Source organism: Oncorhynchus clarkii, unplaced genomic scaffold (assembly GCF_045791955.1).
Source record: "Oncorhynchus clarkii lewisi isolate Uvic-CL-2024 unplaced genomic scaffold, UVic_Ocla_1.0 unplaced_contig_13889_pilon_pilon, whole genome shotgun sequence".
Classification (NCBI taxonomy): domain Eukaryota; kingdom Metazoa; phylum Chordata; class Actinopteri; order Salmoniformes; family Salmonidae; genus Oncorhynchus; species Oncorhynchus clarkii.
In genome coordinates this window covers 1,661-16,732 of record NW_027258869.1, presented here as the reverse complement: position 1 = coordinate 16,732, position 15,072 = coordinate 1,661, and the positions used below count along the sequence as shown (strand labels likewise).

At 45.8% G+C, this 15,072-nt stretch overlaps 1 protein-coding gene across 8 annotated transcripts in view; it reads right to left on the bottom strand.

Moving 5' to 3' along the window:
* Positions 1–14,433, bottom strand: part of LOC139398997 (tax1-binding protein 1 homolog B-like) — a 33,632-nt gene extending 19,199 nt beyond the window's left edge. For 6 of the 8 annotated variants that reach the window (XM_071144627.1, XM_071144632.1, XM_071144631.1 and 3 more), the window contains exons 1-6: positions 14,176–14,298; positions 11,443–11,636; positions 3,307–3,409; positions 2,544–2,734; positions 2,282–2,440; positions 842–1,081 (exon numbers count right to left, since the gene is read on the bottom strand). In XM_071144627.1, the coding sequence (XP_071000728.1) occupies positions 842–1,081; positions 2,282–2,440; positions 2,544–2,734; positions 3,307–3,409; positions 11,443–11,619 (870 nt within the window). In that variant the 5' untranslated portion in view covers positions 11,620–11,636; positions 14,176–14,298. Of the gene's footprint in view, positions 1–841; positions 1,082–2,281; positions 2,441–2,543; positions 2,735–3,306; positions 3,410–11,442; positions 11,637–14,175 lie in introns of all 8 variants that reach the window. The other 2 variants (XM_071144629.1, XM_071144633.1) reach the window with 2 other exon arrangements.
* Positions 14,434–15,072: the final 639 nt, after the last annotated feature.

The following is a 15,072-nucleotide window of genomic DNA, read 5'->3' as shown; positions in this document are numbered from 1 at the left end:
CGTTTCTGACTCCTAAAAGAAATGCAGCAGAACCTTAATTACAACACAGAGATTGAGGTGGGCTCGTTAAACTACCCTGCAGTCCCACTCTGTGTGACGCCACCAAAATGGCCCCCTATTCACTATGTAGTGCACTACTTTTGACCAGGGGTCATAGGGCTCTGGTCAAAAGTAGTCAAAAGTAGTGCACTATAAAGGGAATAGGGTGCCAATTGGGACACTAAATGAGCAGCTTTCACTGGTGCTGGTGCTGCCGTGGCGACAGCGAGCCTGTGTGTGTTCCACTCCTAGTTCCTGAGCTGTACACACCAGTCACCAAAACCACCACTACTAAACTCCCCAGAAACAGCAGGCGAGAACCAGGTGGGATCCCACTGAGCAGGGAAACAGCAGCTACATACACTAATGGGATTATCTGGACTGAGAGAAGTGGTAAGATTATCTGGACTGAGAGAAGTGGTCAGATTACCTGGACTGAGAGAAGTGGTCAGATTACCTGGACTGAGAGAAGTGGTCAGATTACCTGGACTGAGAGAAGTGGTCAGATTACCTGGACTGAGAGAAGTGGTCAGATTACCTGGACTGAGAGAAGTGGTCAGATTATCTGAGTGGCATGTTGACTATAGTCTAAGACATCTCTGGTATGATTCCAGTCACTTTGCCAAAATTCCCAGGCTTTTCATAAATCCCGGTTGCAGGAAATCTGGAATCGTCCGAGCAGGATTTATGGAAAACCTGGGAATTTTGCAACCCTTGGTATGATCCTTCACAGCCAGTCACATGACTCATAGTACACAAGCAGTGTGCGCAACGTGTGTGTGTGTGTGAGAGAGAAAGAGACCTTGTAGAGCTCCTTCTCATCCTTCTCATCCTTCTGGTGTGACTCCAGGCCGTCCTTCTCCAGAGTCAGCTTCTTCACTCGGTCCTTCAGGCTGTCCAGCTCTGTCTCTTTCTGCAGGCCCTTCTGGGTGACTCTTATCAGGTCATCCTCCAACTGCAGGACCCTGGCTGTGGCTTCCTCCAGCCTCCTTTTCACCTCCTCTCTCTCCTCCTGCAGGGCCTGGCACGACACCTGCACCTCCTGGGGACAGAGAGAGAGGGAGGGAGTTAGTAACTTGTACTAAACTTAAAAATGTATGTTTTGTGTCCCTTTTTACCCGGCAAACCAGAGAGCAGGAGACAAGTTGTGAGAACCTGAGACAGTGAGATTCTCTTCTATCATCAACTAGTTTCCCTAGAGAATGTTGTTGGTTTTTTATTCCTAACGTTCAGATAGAAATAAGTGACACAGAACAGACATGCTTCTCTGTCATGTAGATTAGAATAGAGAACCATGTCAGGTCTATACAGGACATATATCTGCAACGTCTTCAATTGAATCACTTCCTGTCTCTAAAGCACAACAAGAACAAACCCTCAGTGCTGTGACAGACAGGCGGCTGCTGGAGGAAATCCCAGCCATTTCCCAGCCAGTCCTGTCTGTGTCAAACACTGAGACACTGCCAGGCCTTTATGGATTCAAATCTCCCAAACACACACACACACACACACACACCCTGTAAATCCAATACTAACAGTGTGGCTGTGAGCGGAGGAGGAAACAAATAAATACTACTTCTGAGATGTAAAATCATCTGGCCACAAATCATCCATTTCAATCTGGCGTGTTATTGTTCTTTGAGGCTGGAAGGGAAGTTAGCTTTGTCGTAAGTACAGGCCTGCACAACGACGGCTCCAAAAGGCAGCAGCAGCAGATTTGGAATTTGTTTCTACTGTAAGTTTATGAGCAGAATTTTGGAATCATTTTTTTCGCAGCACATAAAAAAAACATATAAAAAGTGTTGTCGTAAAATTAACAGCCACCAAATGTGTAATTATGTTTTCATCTCAAAGCCATTTTCAAAACCAGCAACTTTATGGAACGGAATAGTTCTACGAGTTATCATTAACACAATGTTTTAAAGATACATGTCAAAGTATTAAATATCTGCTGTTGAACAGTGATCACACTCAAGGTCATTACTGTCAACTTCTCTATTTATTTATAATGGTTAGAGGTGGAACGATGTGTGTGTGGCACACTGGGGGATACTGAGAGACAGGCTAGAGGGAGACGTTTCAACTGCCACCAGGGTCGTGTGTTCAGTGGACACAGCACAGAGAAAAAATGGTTTGGAAATGAGTGAGGAACAAACTGAACTTGACCAGTAAGAACACTCATTGTTGTCCGTTTCAAAGGGTTTTGCTACGTTTTGCTCTACCTGCCAGGAGTTGTTCTCACCTGGGTCTCTCGTCTCAGTTGGGCAAACTTCTCTTTCTCCTGCTCACACTCTTTATGCAGTCTCCCCTTCTCCTCCTCCAGCTGCGCCTTCTCATTCTGCAGGAGGCTCATGGTCTGAACCAGCTCCTCCTTCTCTCTGTGGGCCTCCTCCATCTTTTGCTGCAGGGACAAAGAGAAAACATTGAGGTGTGTGTGTGTGTGTATTCATGCGGGTGCGTGTGTGTATCGTTGCAGAGCCTTGTTCTCTCTCTCTCTGACATACCTCCAGGTATCCGGTCCTGGTGGTCACCACCAGGATGTCCGAGTTGCACTCATCCTCCACGGTCAGCAGCTCGTCCTCTGAGGGGCTCTGAGCCCGGAACAGGAAGGGCGTGCTGGCCCCTCGGATCTCCCCCTTGTGGGTCACATAGCAGAACTGGTAGAACTCCCCATCATCGTTGGGCACGTAGTATCCTGAGGGAGGAACACAACAACCAACATCACAAACAGTCTAGGGCTAGGGGGTCATTCTGGACGGGGCCTAGGTATCTAGGGTCATATCAGGTAGCAAGTAGCCTAGCGGTTACGACTGTTGGGCCAGTAACAAAGGTTGCTGGTTCGAATCCTTGAGCAAGGCACTTAACTCTAATTGCCCTGTAAGTCACTCTGAATAAAAGTGTCTGCTAAATGACTCAAATGTCAACGTCAAGCCTCTCAGAGTAGGAGAGCTGAACTATGAACCCCCCCCCCCCCCCCCAATCTACATAATCATGTTCATTGTGATTTAAAACAAAACAAATGCCTTAAGCAACCCTTTTCTGGTCCCAGTCCCAGTCTACCTATTAATAAAGAACGCAATGAACACAATGAAAACCATCTTGTTAACACCAAAACAAGAAATCCCTTAATGGGTAGAGTTTCATATTTTACTGTGTTGGTATAAAAGTCTTAACAGCTCTCTGAGGTGCCAGGCCTCTTGACTTGAGGTTAGAAAAAGTGTCAAAGTTGTATAAAACCACGGCGCAGACAGTGGTCCCAAATCACACCTTGAAACACCACGGCTCTGTGGATGGCAGTGCCCTCAGTGTGGTCCTCAGGAACAGGACACCACAAGAATGTGTAATAGTCCCTCGCTGTGCTCCATCCAACCTGCAACACAGAGGAGTGGGGGGGTGGACACAATGCACCACATCACACACAGGTTGTACCTAAAAATGGCATCTTATTCACTACAGAGCGCACTACAGTGTACTACGCACTACATAGGGAACAGGGTACCATTTGGGACATAAATCCAGTAATAATGGAGCAGGTTAGTGGACAGAGAAACCACCCAAAGCTGTGAAACAGTATCCTGCCTACACATGACACAGTGGCATTGTAGCCACCCTGAAGAAGGCACAGCGATGACGAAACATTGCTGTTTTAACCAATAAACCACAGAGTTTATATAGAGAGTGTGTGACTGTGTATTTTTATAGCTTACAGTTTATTTGCCGTTAGTCAGCACCTCTACACTAAATCATTTTCTCTGGTTGTACGCCAGCTCATGCTTTTTATTAGCCAATATGGAGCTACCACAATGTAGAGGAATGGTCCTATACGGTGTCGATATGGGCCACAATCATGAAAACCCGTTGCAATATAAAAACGTAAACACCACTTAGGCTCTAGGTTATGTGAAGGTTTTAGACCTGAAAATGGGGGATGGTTTCAACATTCCTATATTCCTGCGTGCCACGTATCGTGTATGGCCTATAATGAGGCCCGCCTCGTCAACATGCTCCGCTGCGGAACAGCGGCAACAGCTCACCTCAAACAGGAAGGGGAAAATAGGTGAAAATGTTATACATCAAAATGGAAACCAAGATGTAATTATATGAATTTTATGTGTTAACTGATGGCTGGTGAGGGGAAGTACAGAAAATACATCCAGAATGTCAGCCCAGGGTCATAAAACTGTCAAACGAAATCAGGATCACAGTGCTGCCTGGGGTTCCAGGTCTAGGCTACAGGCTCAGTGCTGGCCTGGGGTTCCAGGTCTAGGCTACAGGCTCAGTGCTGGCCTGGGGTTCCAGGTCTAGGCTGCAGGCTCAGTGCTGCCTGGTGTTTCAGGTCTAGCCTAGAGGCTCAGTGCTGCCTGGGGTTCCAGGTCTAGGCTACAGGCTCAGTGCTGGCCTGGGGTTCCAGGTCTAGGCTACAGGCTCAGTGCTGCCTGGTGTTTCAGGTCTAGCCTAGAGGCTCAGTGCTGTCTGGGGTTCCAGGTCTAGGCTACAGACTCAGTGCTGCCTGGTGTTCCAGGTCTAGGCTAGAGGCTCAGTGCTGCCTGGGGTTCCAGGTCTAGGCTAGAGGCTCAGTGCTGGCCTGGGGTTCCAGGTCTAGGCTACAGGCTCAGTGCTGCCTGGGGTTCCAGGTCGAGACTACAGGCTCAGTGCTGGCCTGGTCGGTCAAACTATGAGACAGACAACACCAAAACTTTAATCTAACCAATGAGACTTTATGTAAGCAAAAACAAAATCTCTCCCCATCACAAATTCTCTCACAGTTTGTTTACATATGGTCAGCGTGCTCCTTCCATCTGTCTGACCAGCTTATTTTTCCCCACTACCGCATCATTGCTGTGTGTGTGTGTTACAGATGTTCCTGTGCTACGCTACAATGATGCCAGTGTTGTTGAGAGTACCCTGGGTAGTTGTCCCTGGGGGGCGTTCCCACTTCCAGCCGTAAAGAACAGGAAGTTATTAAAGCAGGCACATAGTTAGTGACTGTCATTACAGAATGAAGGAAGGCCAGTAGAAGTAGGCTTTACTGCAGTAACACTCATTAGTGGTAAGAGAGGTGAGAGTCAGGGGCTGAAGAGACTCTCAGGACTGGACTAAAGCACCTTTCACAGGACCAGAGGGCCTAGTCTGCCCTGTAAGCAGCCACATTTACAACAGGAGAGGAGTGGATACAGGGTGCTTACATGGGTCTAATCATGCTGGAAACGTAGACTTAATCCAATAGGTCTATTGGCGGGATAGGTTGGTATAACAATAGCGTGCACAAAGTGAGAATCTTGAGTTCCCACAACAGACCAAAGCCATTTAGCTGATCCAAGAGCTAAGCTAATTATACCCTTTAAACATGCAAAACACATTCTTAACAAAAAACATTATGCCAACATGCTTAAAATACTTCCCATAAAACCCACCACGTAATGCCAGCACACTGTTCTTCAGCAAGTTGCAGGTTAGGGACTAGTAGCTAGCATAGTACGCTGCAGGTTAGGGACTAGCAGCTAGCATAGTAAGCTGCAGGTTAGGGAATAGTAGCTAGCATAGTACGCTACAGGTTAGGGACCAGTAGCTAGCATAGTACGCTGCAGGTTAGGGGCTAGTAGCTAGCATAGTAAGCTGCAGGTTAGGGATGAGTAGCTAGCATAGTACGCTGCAGGTTAGGGATGAGTAGCTAGCATAGTACGCTGCAGGTTAGGGATGAGTAGCTAGCATAGTAGGCTGCAGGTTAGGGATGAGTAGCTAGCATAGTACACTGCAGGTTAGGGGCTAGTAGCTAGCATAGTACGCTGCAGGTTAGGGATGAGTAGCTAGCATAGTACACTGCAGGTTAGGGGCTAGTAGCTAGCATAGTACGCTGCAGGTTAGGGACTAGTAGCTAGCATAGTACGCTGCAGGTTAGGGACTAGTAGCTAGCATAGTACGCTGCAGGTTAGGGACTAGTAGCTAGCATAGTACACTGCAGGTTAAGGATGAGTAGCTAGCATAGTACGCTGCAGGTTAGGGGCTAGTAGCTAGCATAGTACTAGCTGCAGGTTAGGGATGAGTAGCTAGCATAGTACGCTGCAGGTTAGGGAGCTAGCAGTAGCTAGCAGTAGCTAGTACGCTGCAGGTTAGGGAGCTAGCATAGTACTAGGTTAGGGACTAGTAGCTAGCATAGTACGCTAGCATAGTACACTGCAGGTTAGGGAATAGTAGCTAGCATAGTACGCTGCAGGTTAGGGACAGCTAGCATAGTACGCTGCAGGTAGTACGCTGCAGGTTAGGGAGCATAGTACGCTGCAGGTTAGGGACTAGTAGTACGCTAGGTTAGGGACTAGTAGCTAGCATAGTACGCTGCAGGTTAGGGACTAGTAGCTAGCATAGTACGCTGCAGCTGCAGGTTAGGGACTAGTAGCTAGCACAGTACGCTGCAGGTTAGGGACTAGTAGCTAGCATAGTACGCTGCAGGTTAGGGACTAGTAGCTAGCATAGTACGCTGCAGGTTAGGGACTAGTAGCTAGCATAGTACGCTGCAGGTTAGGGACTAGTAGCTAGCATAGTACGCTGCAGGTTAGGGACTAGTAGCTAGCATAGTACGCTAGGTTAGGGACTAGGTAGCTAGCATAGTACGACTAGTAGCTAGCATAGTACGCTGCAGGTTAGGGACTAGTAGCTAGCATAGTACGCTGCAGGTTAGGGACTAGTAGTAGCTAGCATAGTACACTGCAGGTTAGGGACTAGTAGCTAGCATAGTACGCTGCAGGTTAGGGACAGTAGCTAGCACAGTACGCTGCAGGTTAGGGACTAGTAGCTAGCATAGTACGCAGGTTAGCAGGTTAGGGACTAGTAGCTAGCATAGTACGCTGCAGGTTAGGGACCAGTAGCTAGCATAGTACGCTGCAGGTTAGGGACTAGTAGCTAGCATAGTACGCTGCAGGTTAGGGACTAGTAGCTAGCATAGTACGCTGCAGGTTAGGGACTAGTAGCTAGCATAGTACGCTGCAGGTTAGGGACTAGGCTAGCATAGTACTAGTAGCTTAGCTAGTAGCTAGCATAGTACGCTGCAGGTTAGGGACTAGTAGCTAGCATAGTACGCTGCAGGTTAGGGACTAGTAGCTAGCATAGTACGCTGCAGGTTAGGGACTAGTAGCTAGTAGCTAGCATAGTACGCTGCAGGTTAGGGACTAGTAGCTAGCATAGTACGCTGCAGGTTAGGGACTAGTAGCTAGCATAGCTAGCATAGTACGCTGCAGGTTAGGGAGTAGCTAGCTGCAGGTTAGGGACTAGTAGCTAGCATAGTACGCTGCAGGTTAGGGACTAGTAGCTAGCATAGTACGCTGCAGGTTAGGGACTAGTAGCTAGCATAGTACGCTGCAGGTTAGGGACTAGTAGCTAGCATAGTACGCTGCAGGTTAGGGACTAGTAGCTAGCATAGTACGCTGCAGGTTAGGGACTAGTAGCTAGCATAGTACGCTGCAGGTTAGGGACTAGTAGCTAGCATAGTACGCTGCAGGTTAGGGACTAGTAGCTAGCATAGTACGCTGCAGGTTAGGGACTAGTAGCTAGCATAGTACGCTGCAGGTTAGGGACTAGTAGCTAGCATAGTACGCTGCAGGTTAGGGACTAGTAGCTAGCATAGTACGCTGCAGGTTAGGGACTAGTAGCTAGCATAGTACGCTGCAGGTTAGGGACTAGTAGCTAGCATAGTACGCTGCAGGTTAGGGACTAGTAGCTAGCATAGTACACTGCAGGTTAGGGATGAGTAGCTAGCATAGTAGGCTGCAGGTTAGGGACTAGTAGCTAGGAGGTTAGGGACTAGTAGCTAGCATAGTACACTGCAGGTTAGGGACTAGTAGCTAGCATAGTACGCTAGCAGGTTAGGGACTAGTAGCTAGCATAGTACACTGCAGGTTAGGGACTAGTAGCTAGCATAGTACGCTACAGGTTAGGGACTAGTAGCTAGCATAGTACACTGCAGGTTAGGGACTAGTAGCTAGCATAGTACGCTGCAGGTTAGGGACTAGTAGCTAGCATAGTACGCTGCAGGTTAGGGACTAGTAGCTAGCATAGTACGCTGCAGGTTAGGGACTAGTAGCTAGCATAGTACGCTGCAGGTTAGGGACTAGTAGCTAGCATAGTACGCTGCAGGTTAGGGACTAGTAGCTAGCATAGTACGCTGCAGGTTAGGGACTAGTAGCTAGTAGTAGCTAGCATAGTACGCTGCAGGTTAGGGAGTAGTAGCTAGCATAGTACACTGCAGGTTAGGGACTAGTAGCTAGCATAGTACGCTGCTGCAACAGTTGAAGGTGTTCTTGTTTGCCATGTTTGTTAGCATATAGCCTAGTCCGAGGCAGGAGCCCATCTCCTGTTTCTGTAGCATGGGGCGGCGTGATGTAAGAGCACCCCCTAGACAGGACTATCACACTGTATCAATCAAACAGGTAGGACAAGTGGCTCATGAATCAGGCAGCGGGGCTGTGCTCTACGACAGGATCATTATAAAGGATGTGTTTGCCTGTCCCGGCACTCCTCTATCACGGTTTGTGTGTGTGCGCTCAGAGCACAACTCAAAGCAACCATTCCAACATCAAAGAGCCATAGACAGATAGAACAGGCAGAAGACACGGTGCTGCCTAACAAGAGTCTGGTCTGTCCCCCACTGCTCTGCTGCCGATGCTAAATAAATGGTTGGATGAAACGTTTTGTTTATCTTGGCGAGTGGTACCGTGCAATTGTAACAGTATAACTTTAGACCGTCCCCTCGCCCATACTCGGGCGCGAACCAGGGACCCTCTGCACACATCAACAACAGTCACCCCACGAAGCATCGTTACCCATCGCTCCACAAAAGCCGCGGCCCTTGCAGAGCAAGGGGGAACTACTACTTCAAGGTCTCAGAGCAAGTGACGTCACCGATTGAAACGTTATTTAGCGCGCACCACCGCTAACTAAGCTAGCCGTTTCACATCCGTTACACAATTATGACATTTGTTGTACACAACTATTGGTTTGCATAGCCTAGGTACATATACAAATGTTCTGAGAAACTAGGTTAAATCATGGAAAAGCAACCTTTCAGTTAGTGGCCCAGCGCTCTTACCGCTAGGGAACCTACACACCCAGTATAGGTTTAACACCCTATTGCTCTACCCTGACTTATCATGCAGATAAAGAGAAAAAGACAAGGACAGGAAACCATTTCAGGCTGAAAGATAAAGACAAAATGTTTATCTGAGTTCATCCGTTATGAGGCGATAGCAGCTCCAAGTCACTAGGGGGAGATAGCACATTACAGGCTGAGGTATTGGACCCAGCCGTGAAGCTGCACCACACAGCACAGCTCTGGGAACAGTGAGTGAAGTAGAATTTGATAAAAAAATAATCTGTGTGTTTTGGTATGAGGCCTTAATCATTTTGATCTACTTCCACTGTCGTCCAAGAGTTGCTGGATTTCCTCGTCACTTCAGTTTGGTCCTCAAGGTAGGTAGCAGCAGTGTTCTTCCCTTCCCACAGTGAGAGAGTGAGTCATGGTCCAGGTATCTGTCCTCCTGTGAGTGGAGCTCAGCTTGGCACCCCAGCCTCCTGTCTGTCAACACGCCCGGGAACATTTACACGATTTATGTTCCACACTGCTCTGCTTTTTCCACCTTGGTGAATTAGCGTGTTTGGGGTTTGGGAGAACTTGCACCACTGCTGCAGTTAGGTGCTGTGGTATGACATTGCCATCAGACAACACTCCAATCAAATCCACGACTCCAATATTTCAAACAAATTCCCAGATGTTCCCTGATCCTCCCCCTTGTGTCGGACACTGCGTCCCAAATTACACACGATCCCCTACATAGTGCTCTAAAGTAGTGCCCTATATAGGGAACAGGGTGCCATTTGGGACAGTCTCAGTCCCAATATAACAACAAGACTGACTGGAGCTTGTCCTCCTCTCTGCCATGCTACACTTCACAGATTAAACAGCAGGTTCATGTTTAAAAGAAACTTGTGTTCTGCTTTTATGGAGCCAGTTTATGGTTCTGGTTTAAACTCAAACTTAATCATTTTATCCGTTCAATTAGATATAATTATATGACAGTGAAAGTCACTTTTTACTGAAGGCTTCTGCCATACGCTCTGATAAAAATAAAATCTGCAGTGCCATAAAACTACAGAGAAACAGAAGCAATCGTGTGTGTGTGTGTGTGTGTGTGTGTGTGTGTGTGTGTGTGTGTGTGTGTGTGTGTGTGTGTGTGTGTGTGTGTGTGTGTGTGTTGTTTGTGTGTGTGTGTGTGTGTGTGTGTGTGTGTGTGTGTTGAACTGCATTCAATCCAGCCCACATAGAGAGAAAACAGAAACAGACTGCTGCTTTGATCTGGTCTGATGAGATGTGAGCCCAGACATACAGACCACCTCTCATCAGTTCCACATCTCCTTTATAGTAGCATTCCTGCTGCTGGTCTCCTGCTGGATGAGGCCCTCTCGCCCAGCTCCACTCTGCCCCGCTATCTTTCACTACAGAAGTGGCTCAAATCAATACCTGCCAGTGCATTGGATTTAATGTGCTCCTATAACCAGATCCATCTGGGACACGCCAGTCTGCAGAGCAGGACAAAAATACCCCCCCCCCCCCCCCTTCTGCTCTGCCAACCTCACTTTTCATACTGAGAGTGCACTCAAACACATTGGTTACAGGACATGGTTTACCTTACTTTAAAAAAACACTTACTTTTTTTTTTTTTACATGAGTAAAGCAAAACCTCTCAGATAAACCAGGAGTCTTGAGAGTTCAGTTAAGTACTAAATGGCACCCTATATAGTGCACTATTGTTTACCAGAGCCATATGGAGCCTGACCAAAAGTAGTGCCCTATAAAAGGGGATAGGTAACTATTAGGGACACACAACAATTCTAATATGCTTGCTCACAGCGAGTGGATTGGGCCAGATAGGAATTATAGGTCAGTAGGTGTCCAGGTTCCCACTCTAGAAGTGTAATCAAGTTTGGAAGACAGATGCCCTTGGTCCTTTAAAATAGAATTGACCTGTTATGGGCAGATGAATAAGCAACATGACATTATTATTCTACACAGTGTGGCCAGGGGTACTTCCTGCTTACAGGCTTCAACAATAACACGATGACCACAACTGACCAGACTAGCACAATGGAACGCATTGGGAACTAGTCTGGTCCCAGGTCTGTTCGTGCTCTTGCCAACTCCATCGCTGTGGAAAAAATGTTTTGCGTGACAAGGTGTTGGCATGACAGCATAAACACAATGACACTATAGGCTAATTGGGAGGAGGTAAATAATGGCAGATTTGGAATTGTGTTTGATTTCTGTAAGCTGAAAGTAACCCTGTGTGATGTACGCTATATTACTGAGTCCACCTTAAAAGAGACGCATGAGAGAGGAAGGAGAGAGGACGGACTCACCTTGAATATGCCAACCCAGTCCTTCTGGTGTGGTTTGATGAACTGGGTGAGAGTGTAGTGACACTCTAGAGCGGCGTGGGGCAGGTAGCTCTTCCCCACGTTCTGGAAGATGACGTGTGCAAAGTTTGACGTGTCCATGGCACTGCCTACTGATGTCCCGTCCAGGAAGAGAGCCATCGGTCACTCAGCACAGGCTGCATGGGAAGAGGAGGACAACAGAGAGGCATGGGTCACTCAGCACAGACTGCATGGGAAGAGAAGGAGGACAACAGAGAGGCATGGGTCACTCAGCACAGGCTGCATGGGAAGAGAAGGAGGACAACAGAGAGGCATGGGTCACTCAGCACAGGCTGCATGGGAAGAGAAGGAGGACAACAGAGAGGCATGGGTCACTCAGCACAGACTGCATGGGAAGAGAAGGACAACAGAAGTCCTGTATTCCAAAAAAGGAAAGGTGACAGCATCTTCTACAAATAACTGCAACAAGGTTTTCAATTCATGGTGTTATTTTAAAAAAAAAAGTTTTTAAAGCTGAGACGTTTCAACCGTATGTCTTCTTTTAAAGCTGGAGCTTAATATTTCTAAACAAAGCTCAGTCTCCAGAAGGGCAGATGACAGTGGGCCTATTAGCCTGGTACATTCAGTTTAGTCAGTTTTCATTAGTCTGTCATAAAGATATTCATCTCTAGTAGCTGTCTTATAGGCTCATCCCGGACCAGAAATGCCGTCATCAATCTTGTCCATGTAGTTGTCCCCGTGGCGTGCGCGACCACTGTTGTTGCCGTGGTGAATATGACTACAGTTGTTGCCGTGGTGAATATGACTACTGTTGTTGCCGTGGTGAATATGACTACTGTTGTTGCCGTGGTGAATATGGCTACTGTTGTTGCTGTGGTGTGCATGACTATGACACGCTCATCATCCCTGACTAGAGTTGACAAGGGTTGGTCTGTTACGGTCTGTTCCCCAGCTCTTCACTAAACTATGAAGTCAATGACTGAACAAACAGAAAGTTTAACATACCAACATCATAAGTCGATCTGGATAAGAGTGTCTGCTTAGTCACTAAAATGTCAAATGTAATCTAAATGTGCCAACAACAAAGGTCTTATCTAAAAATGCAAATCAAATTGGTTAGGACGGTGTTCTTCCTGTGTTTAGCTTTGCAGTGTGTGTGGTTGGTTCACAGAAAGCAGCAAGGATACCATCTCATTCAGACGGTTCTTATTTAGTAGTCCAGATACGGCCTCCAGTTGTTTCATCCGCTGAGACCTCTGAGGAAAGAACCAAACTAAATGTTGCCGGTATATTTAGACAAAGGACTTGATCAGCGACCACAGTGAGAGAGCGTTTAATGTCCAAATGCTATTCCCCATATAGTAAAGGGTATAGGTTTAGTCTGGCCTAAACTGTCGCCTAAATGTGCTGATGAATTCCTCTGGCCACAACATCTGTCAGCATTTTCCCTGAAACAAGATAAGAGATTCTACATTCCACACTGTTGCAATGAGAAAGAAGTTAACAGTCAAAGGACTTGTGCAAAAAATGCTGTCCACGATCTCATTCTCAATAGATAAAAGGTATATCACTGAAGTCTAGCTAAAAGTCTTATAAAGGCATGTAGGCTTTTCTATTTTATTTAACTAGGCAAGTCACTTAAGAACAAATTCTAACTTACAATGATGGCCTACCAAGAGCCAAAACACCTCATTTGGGGCTGGGATAAAAATAAATTGGAGAAAAAAAACACACATCATGACAAGAGAAACACCACAACACTACATAAAGAAGCCTAAAGATCAGACAAGATGAGCAGGAATTTCCAGTCTCTCTGTTCAGTCACAGTGACGTGTTCAGGAAAATGGTGCACAAGAGAAGTAACTAAGACAACATTAGTAAATAGAGAAAGAAAACACAGGCCAGGGGTTGTAATCTAGACAAAACACACCAGTAACACACACCACTTATTCATGTTAATCATGTTAAAAACAGGCTCGTACTAAAACATTTCCAAATTATACAATTCATCATTGCCAGACAATAGCAGAGCATTGTTCGACATGACAAATGTATGTGACCTAAAAAAAATATATATATAATTATACATTTATTATATGGATTGTGATGAGTGACATGAACCTACCTAGTTTGGTTTTACAGGTTGATAGCATCTTTATCTGAACTGTTGACAACCCAGTGCGTGTGTCGGTGAGTGTGTTAGAGCCAAATTAAAACCACACAATGATGTAACTTTAGGGCTAGCTGACGTTAGTTAATGTAATGGCATTAGAATTAACTGGGCAAGTATCATATGGCTTCCAGACATAAATATAGCCATGTGGAAAAACAAAGAAAAAGGCCTAGTTAAATCGTGTAGTTAAACTAGCATCTTGCTGTAAAGTGCTTGTTTAGGCTAGTAATCTAACATATTGCTAGCTAACTCCTTAAAGATAGCATAGCTAGCTTGTTCCTATAGCTAGCTAGCTATGTATCTAGCTAGCTTTAACAGAGATGAATGACTATTCTGGAAAACGTGATACGGGGCAAAGACTTCAGCTAGTTAGCTAGCTAGTTATCTGTTTGCTGCCCTGGATTGTCAGGGACCCTTTGGTTTGGCTAGTTAGCTAGCCAGTTAGTTCGTTAGCTAGCATATCAAGTTACCAGGGCAAGACGAATACATTTTTCAATAGTTATTATTTTTTATCGACAAGAGCACATAATATGATAACATACCCATTTGCCATGCTGAAGAGTTGAGAAAAACCAAAGATATTCGTCAAAACTGTTATTGACGCAGTTGCTCGATGTTAAACGCAATCCCCGTCCTCTCTTCCTGGAATAGAATAACAACATTAGCTACATCACTTCCGGAGAAATACCGTTATTTGTCATGTGGGAATTCCAAACTTGTTACAATGTAACAAATTGTTAACAACGTGTTGCTAAAATAACGAATGGCACAATGAATAGATATTTGACTCACTTTCTGTTACAGGAATGAAACTCTGAAATTTGAGTAGGACCCTTCAAAATGGTAGATGTCAATATATTTGGGCCATTTAAAAAAAATCTTTATTTAACCAGGTAAGTCAGTTTAAGAACACATTCTTATTTACATTGACGGCCTAGGAACAGTGGGTTAACTGCCTTGTTCAGGGGCAGAACAACAGATTTTTATATTGTCACCTCGAGGATTCGAGCTATTTGATATCTATTTATAAATGTAACCTTTATTTAACTAGGCAAGTCAGGTAAGAACAGATTATTATTTACAATGACAGCCTACCCCGGCCAAACCCAGACGACGCTGGGCCAATTGTGCGCCACCCTATGGGACTCCCAATAACGGCCGGATGAGATACAGCCTGGATTCGAACCAGGGAGTGCCTTAGACCATGTTTATAACAGACCTTATACCAGGGGTATGACAAAACATGTATTTTTACTGCTCTAATGACGTTGGTAACCAGATTATAATAAATAGCAATAGCAATTAGGCACCCCAGATACTGTTCTTCCATAATATAATATAACTCGATCAAAATGGACATATTTAGGGAAACCCTGACTGCCAAAGCCTGTATGTAACATGATCGTCGTATTACGATACAGTACAGTACGCCCCCTATG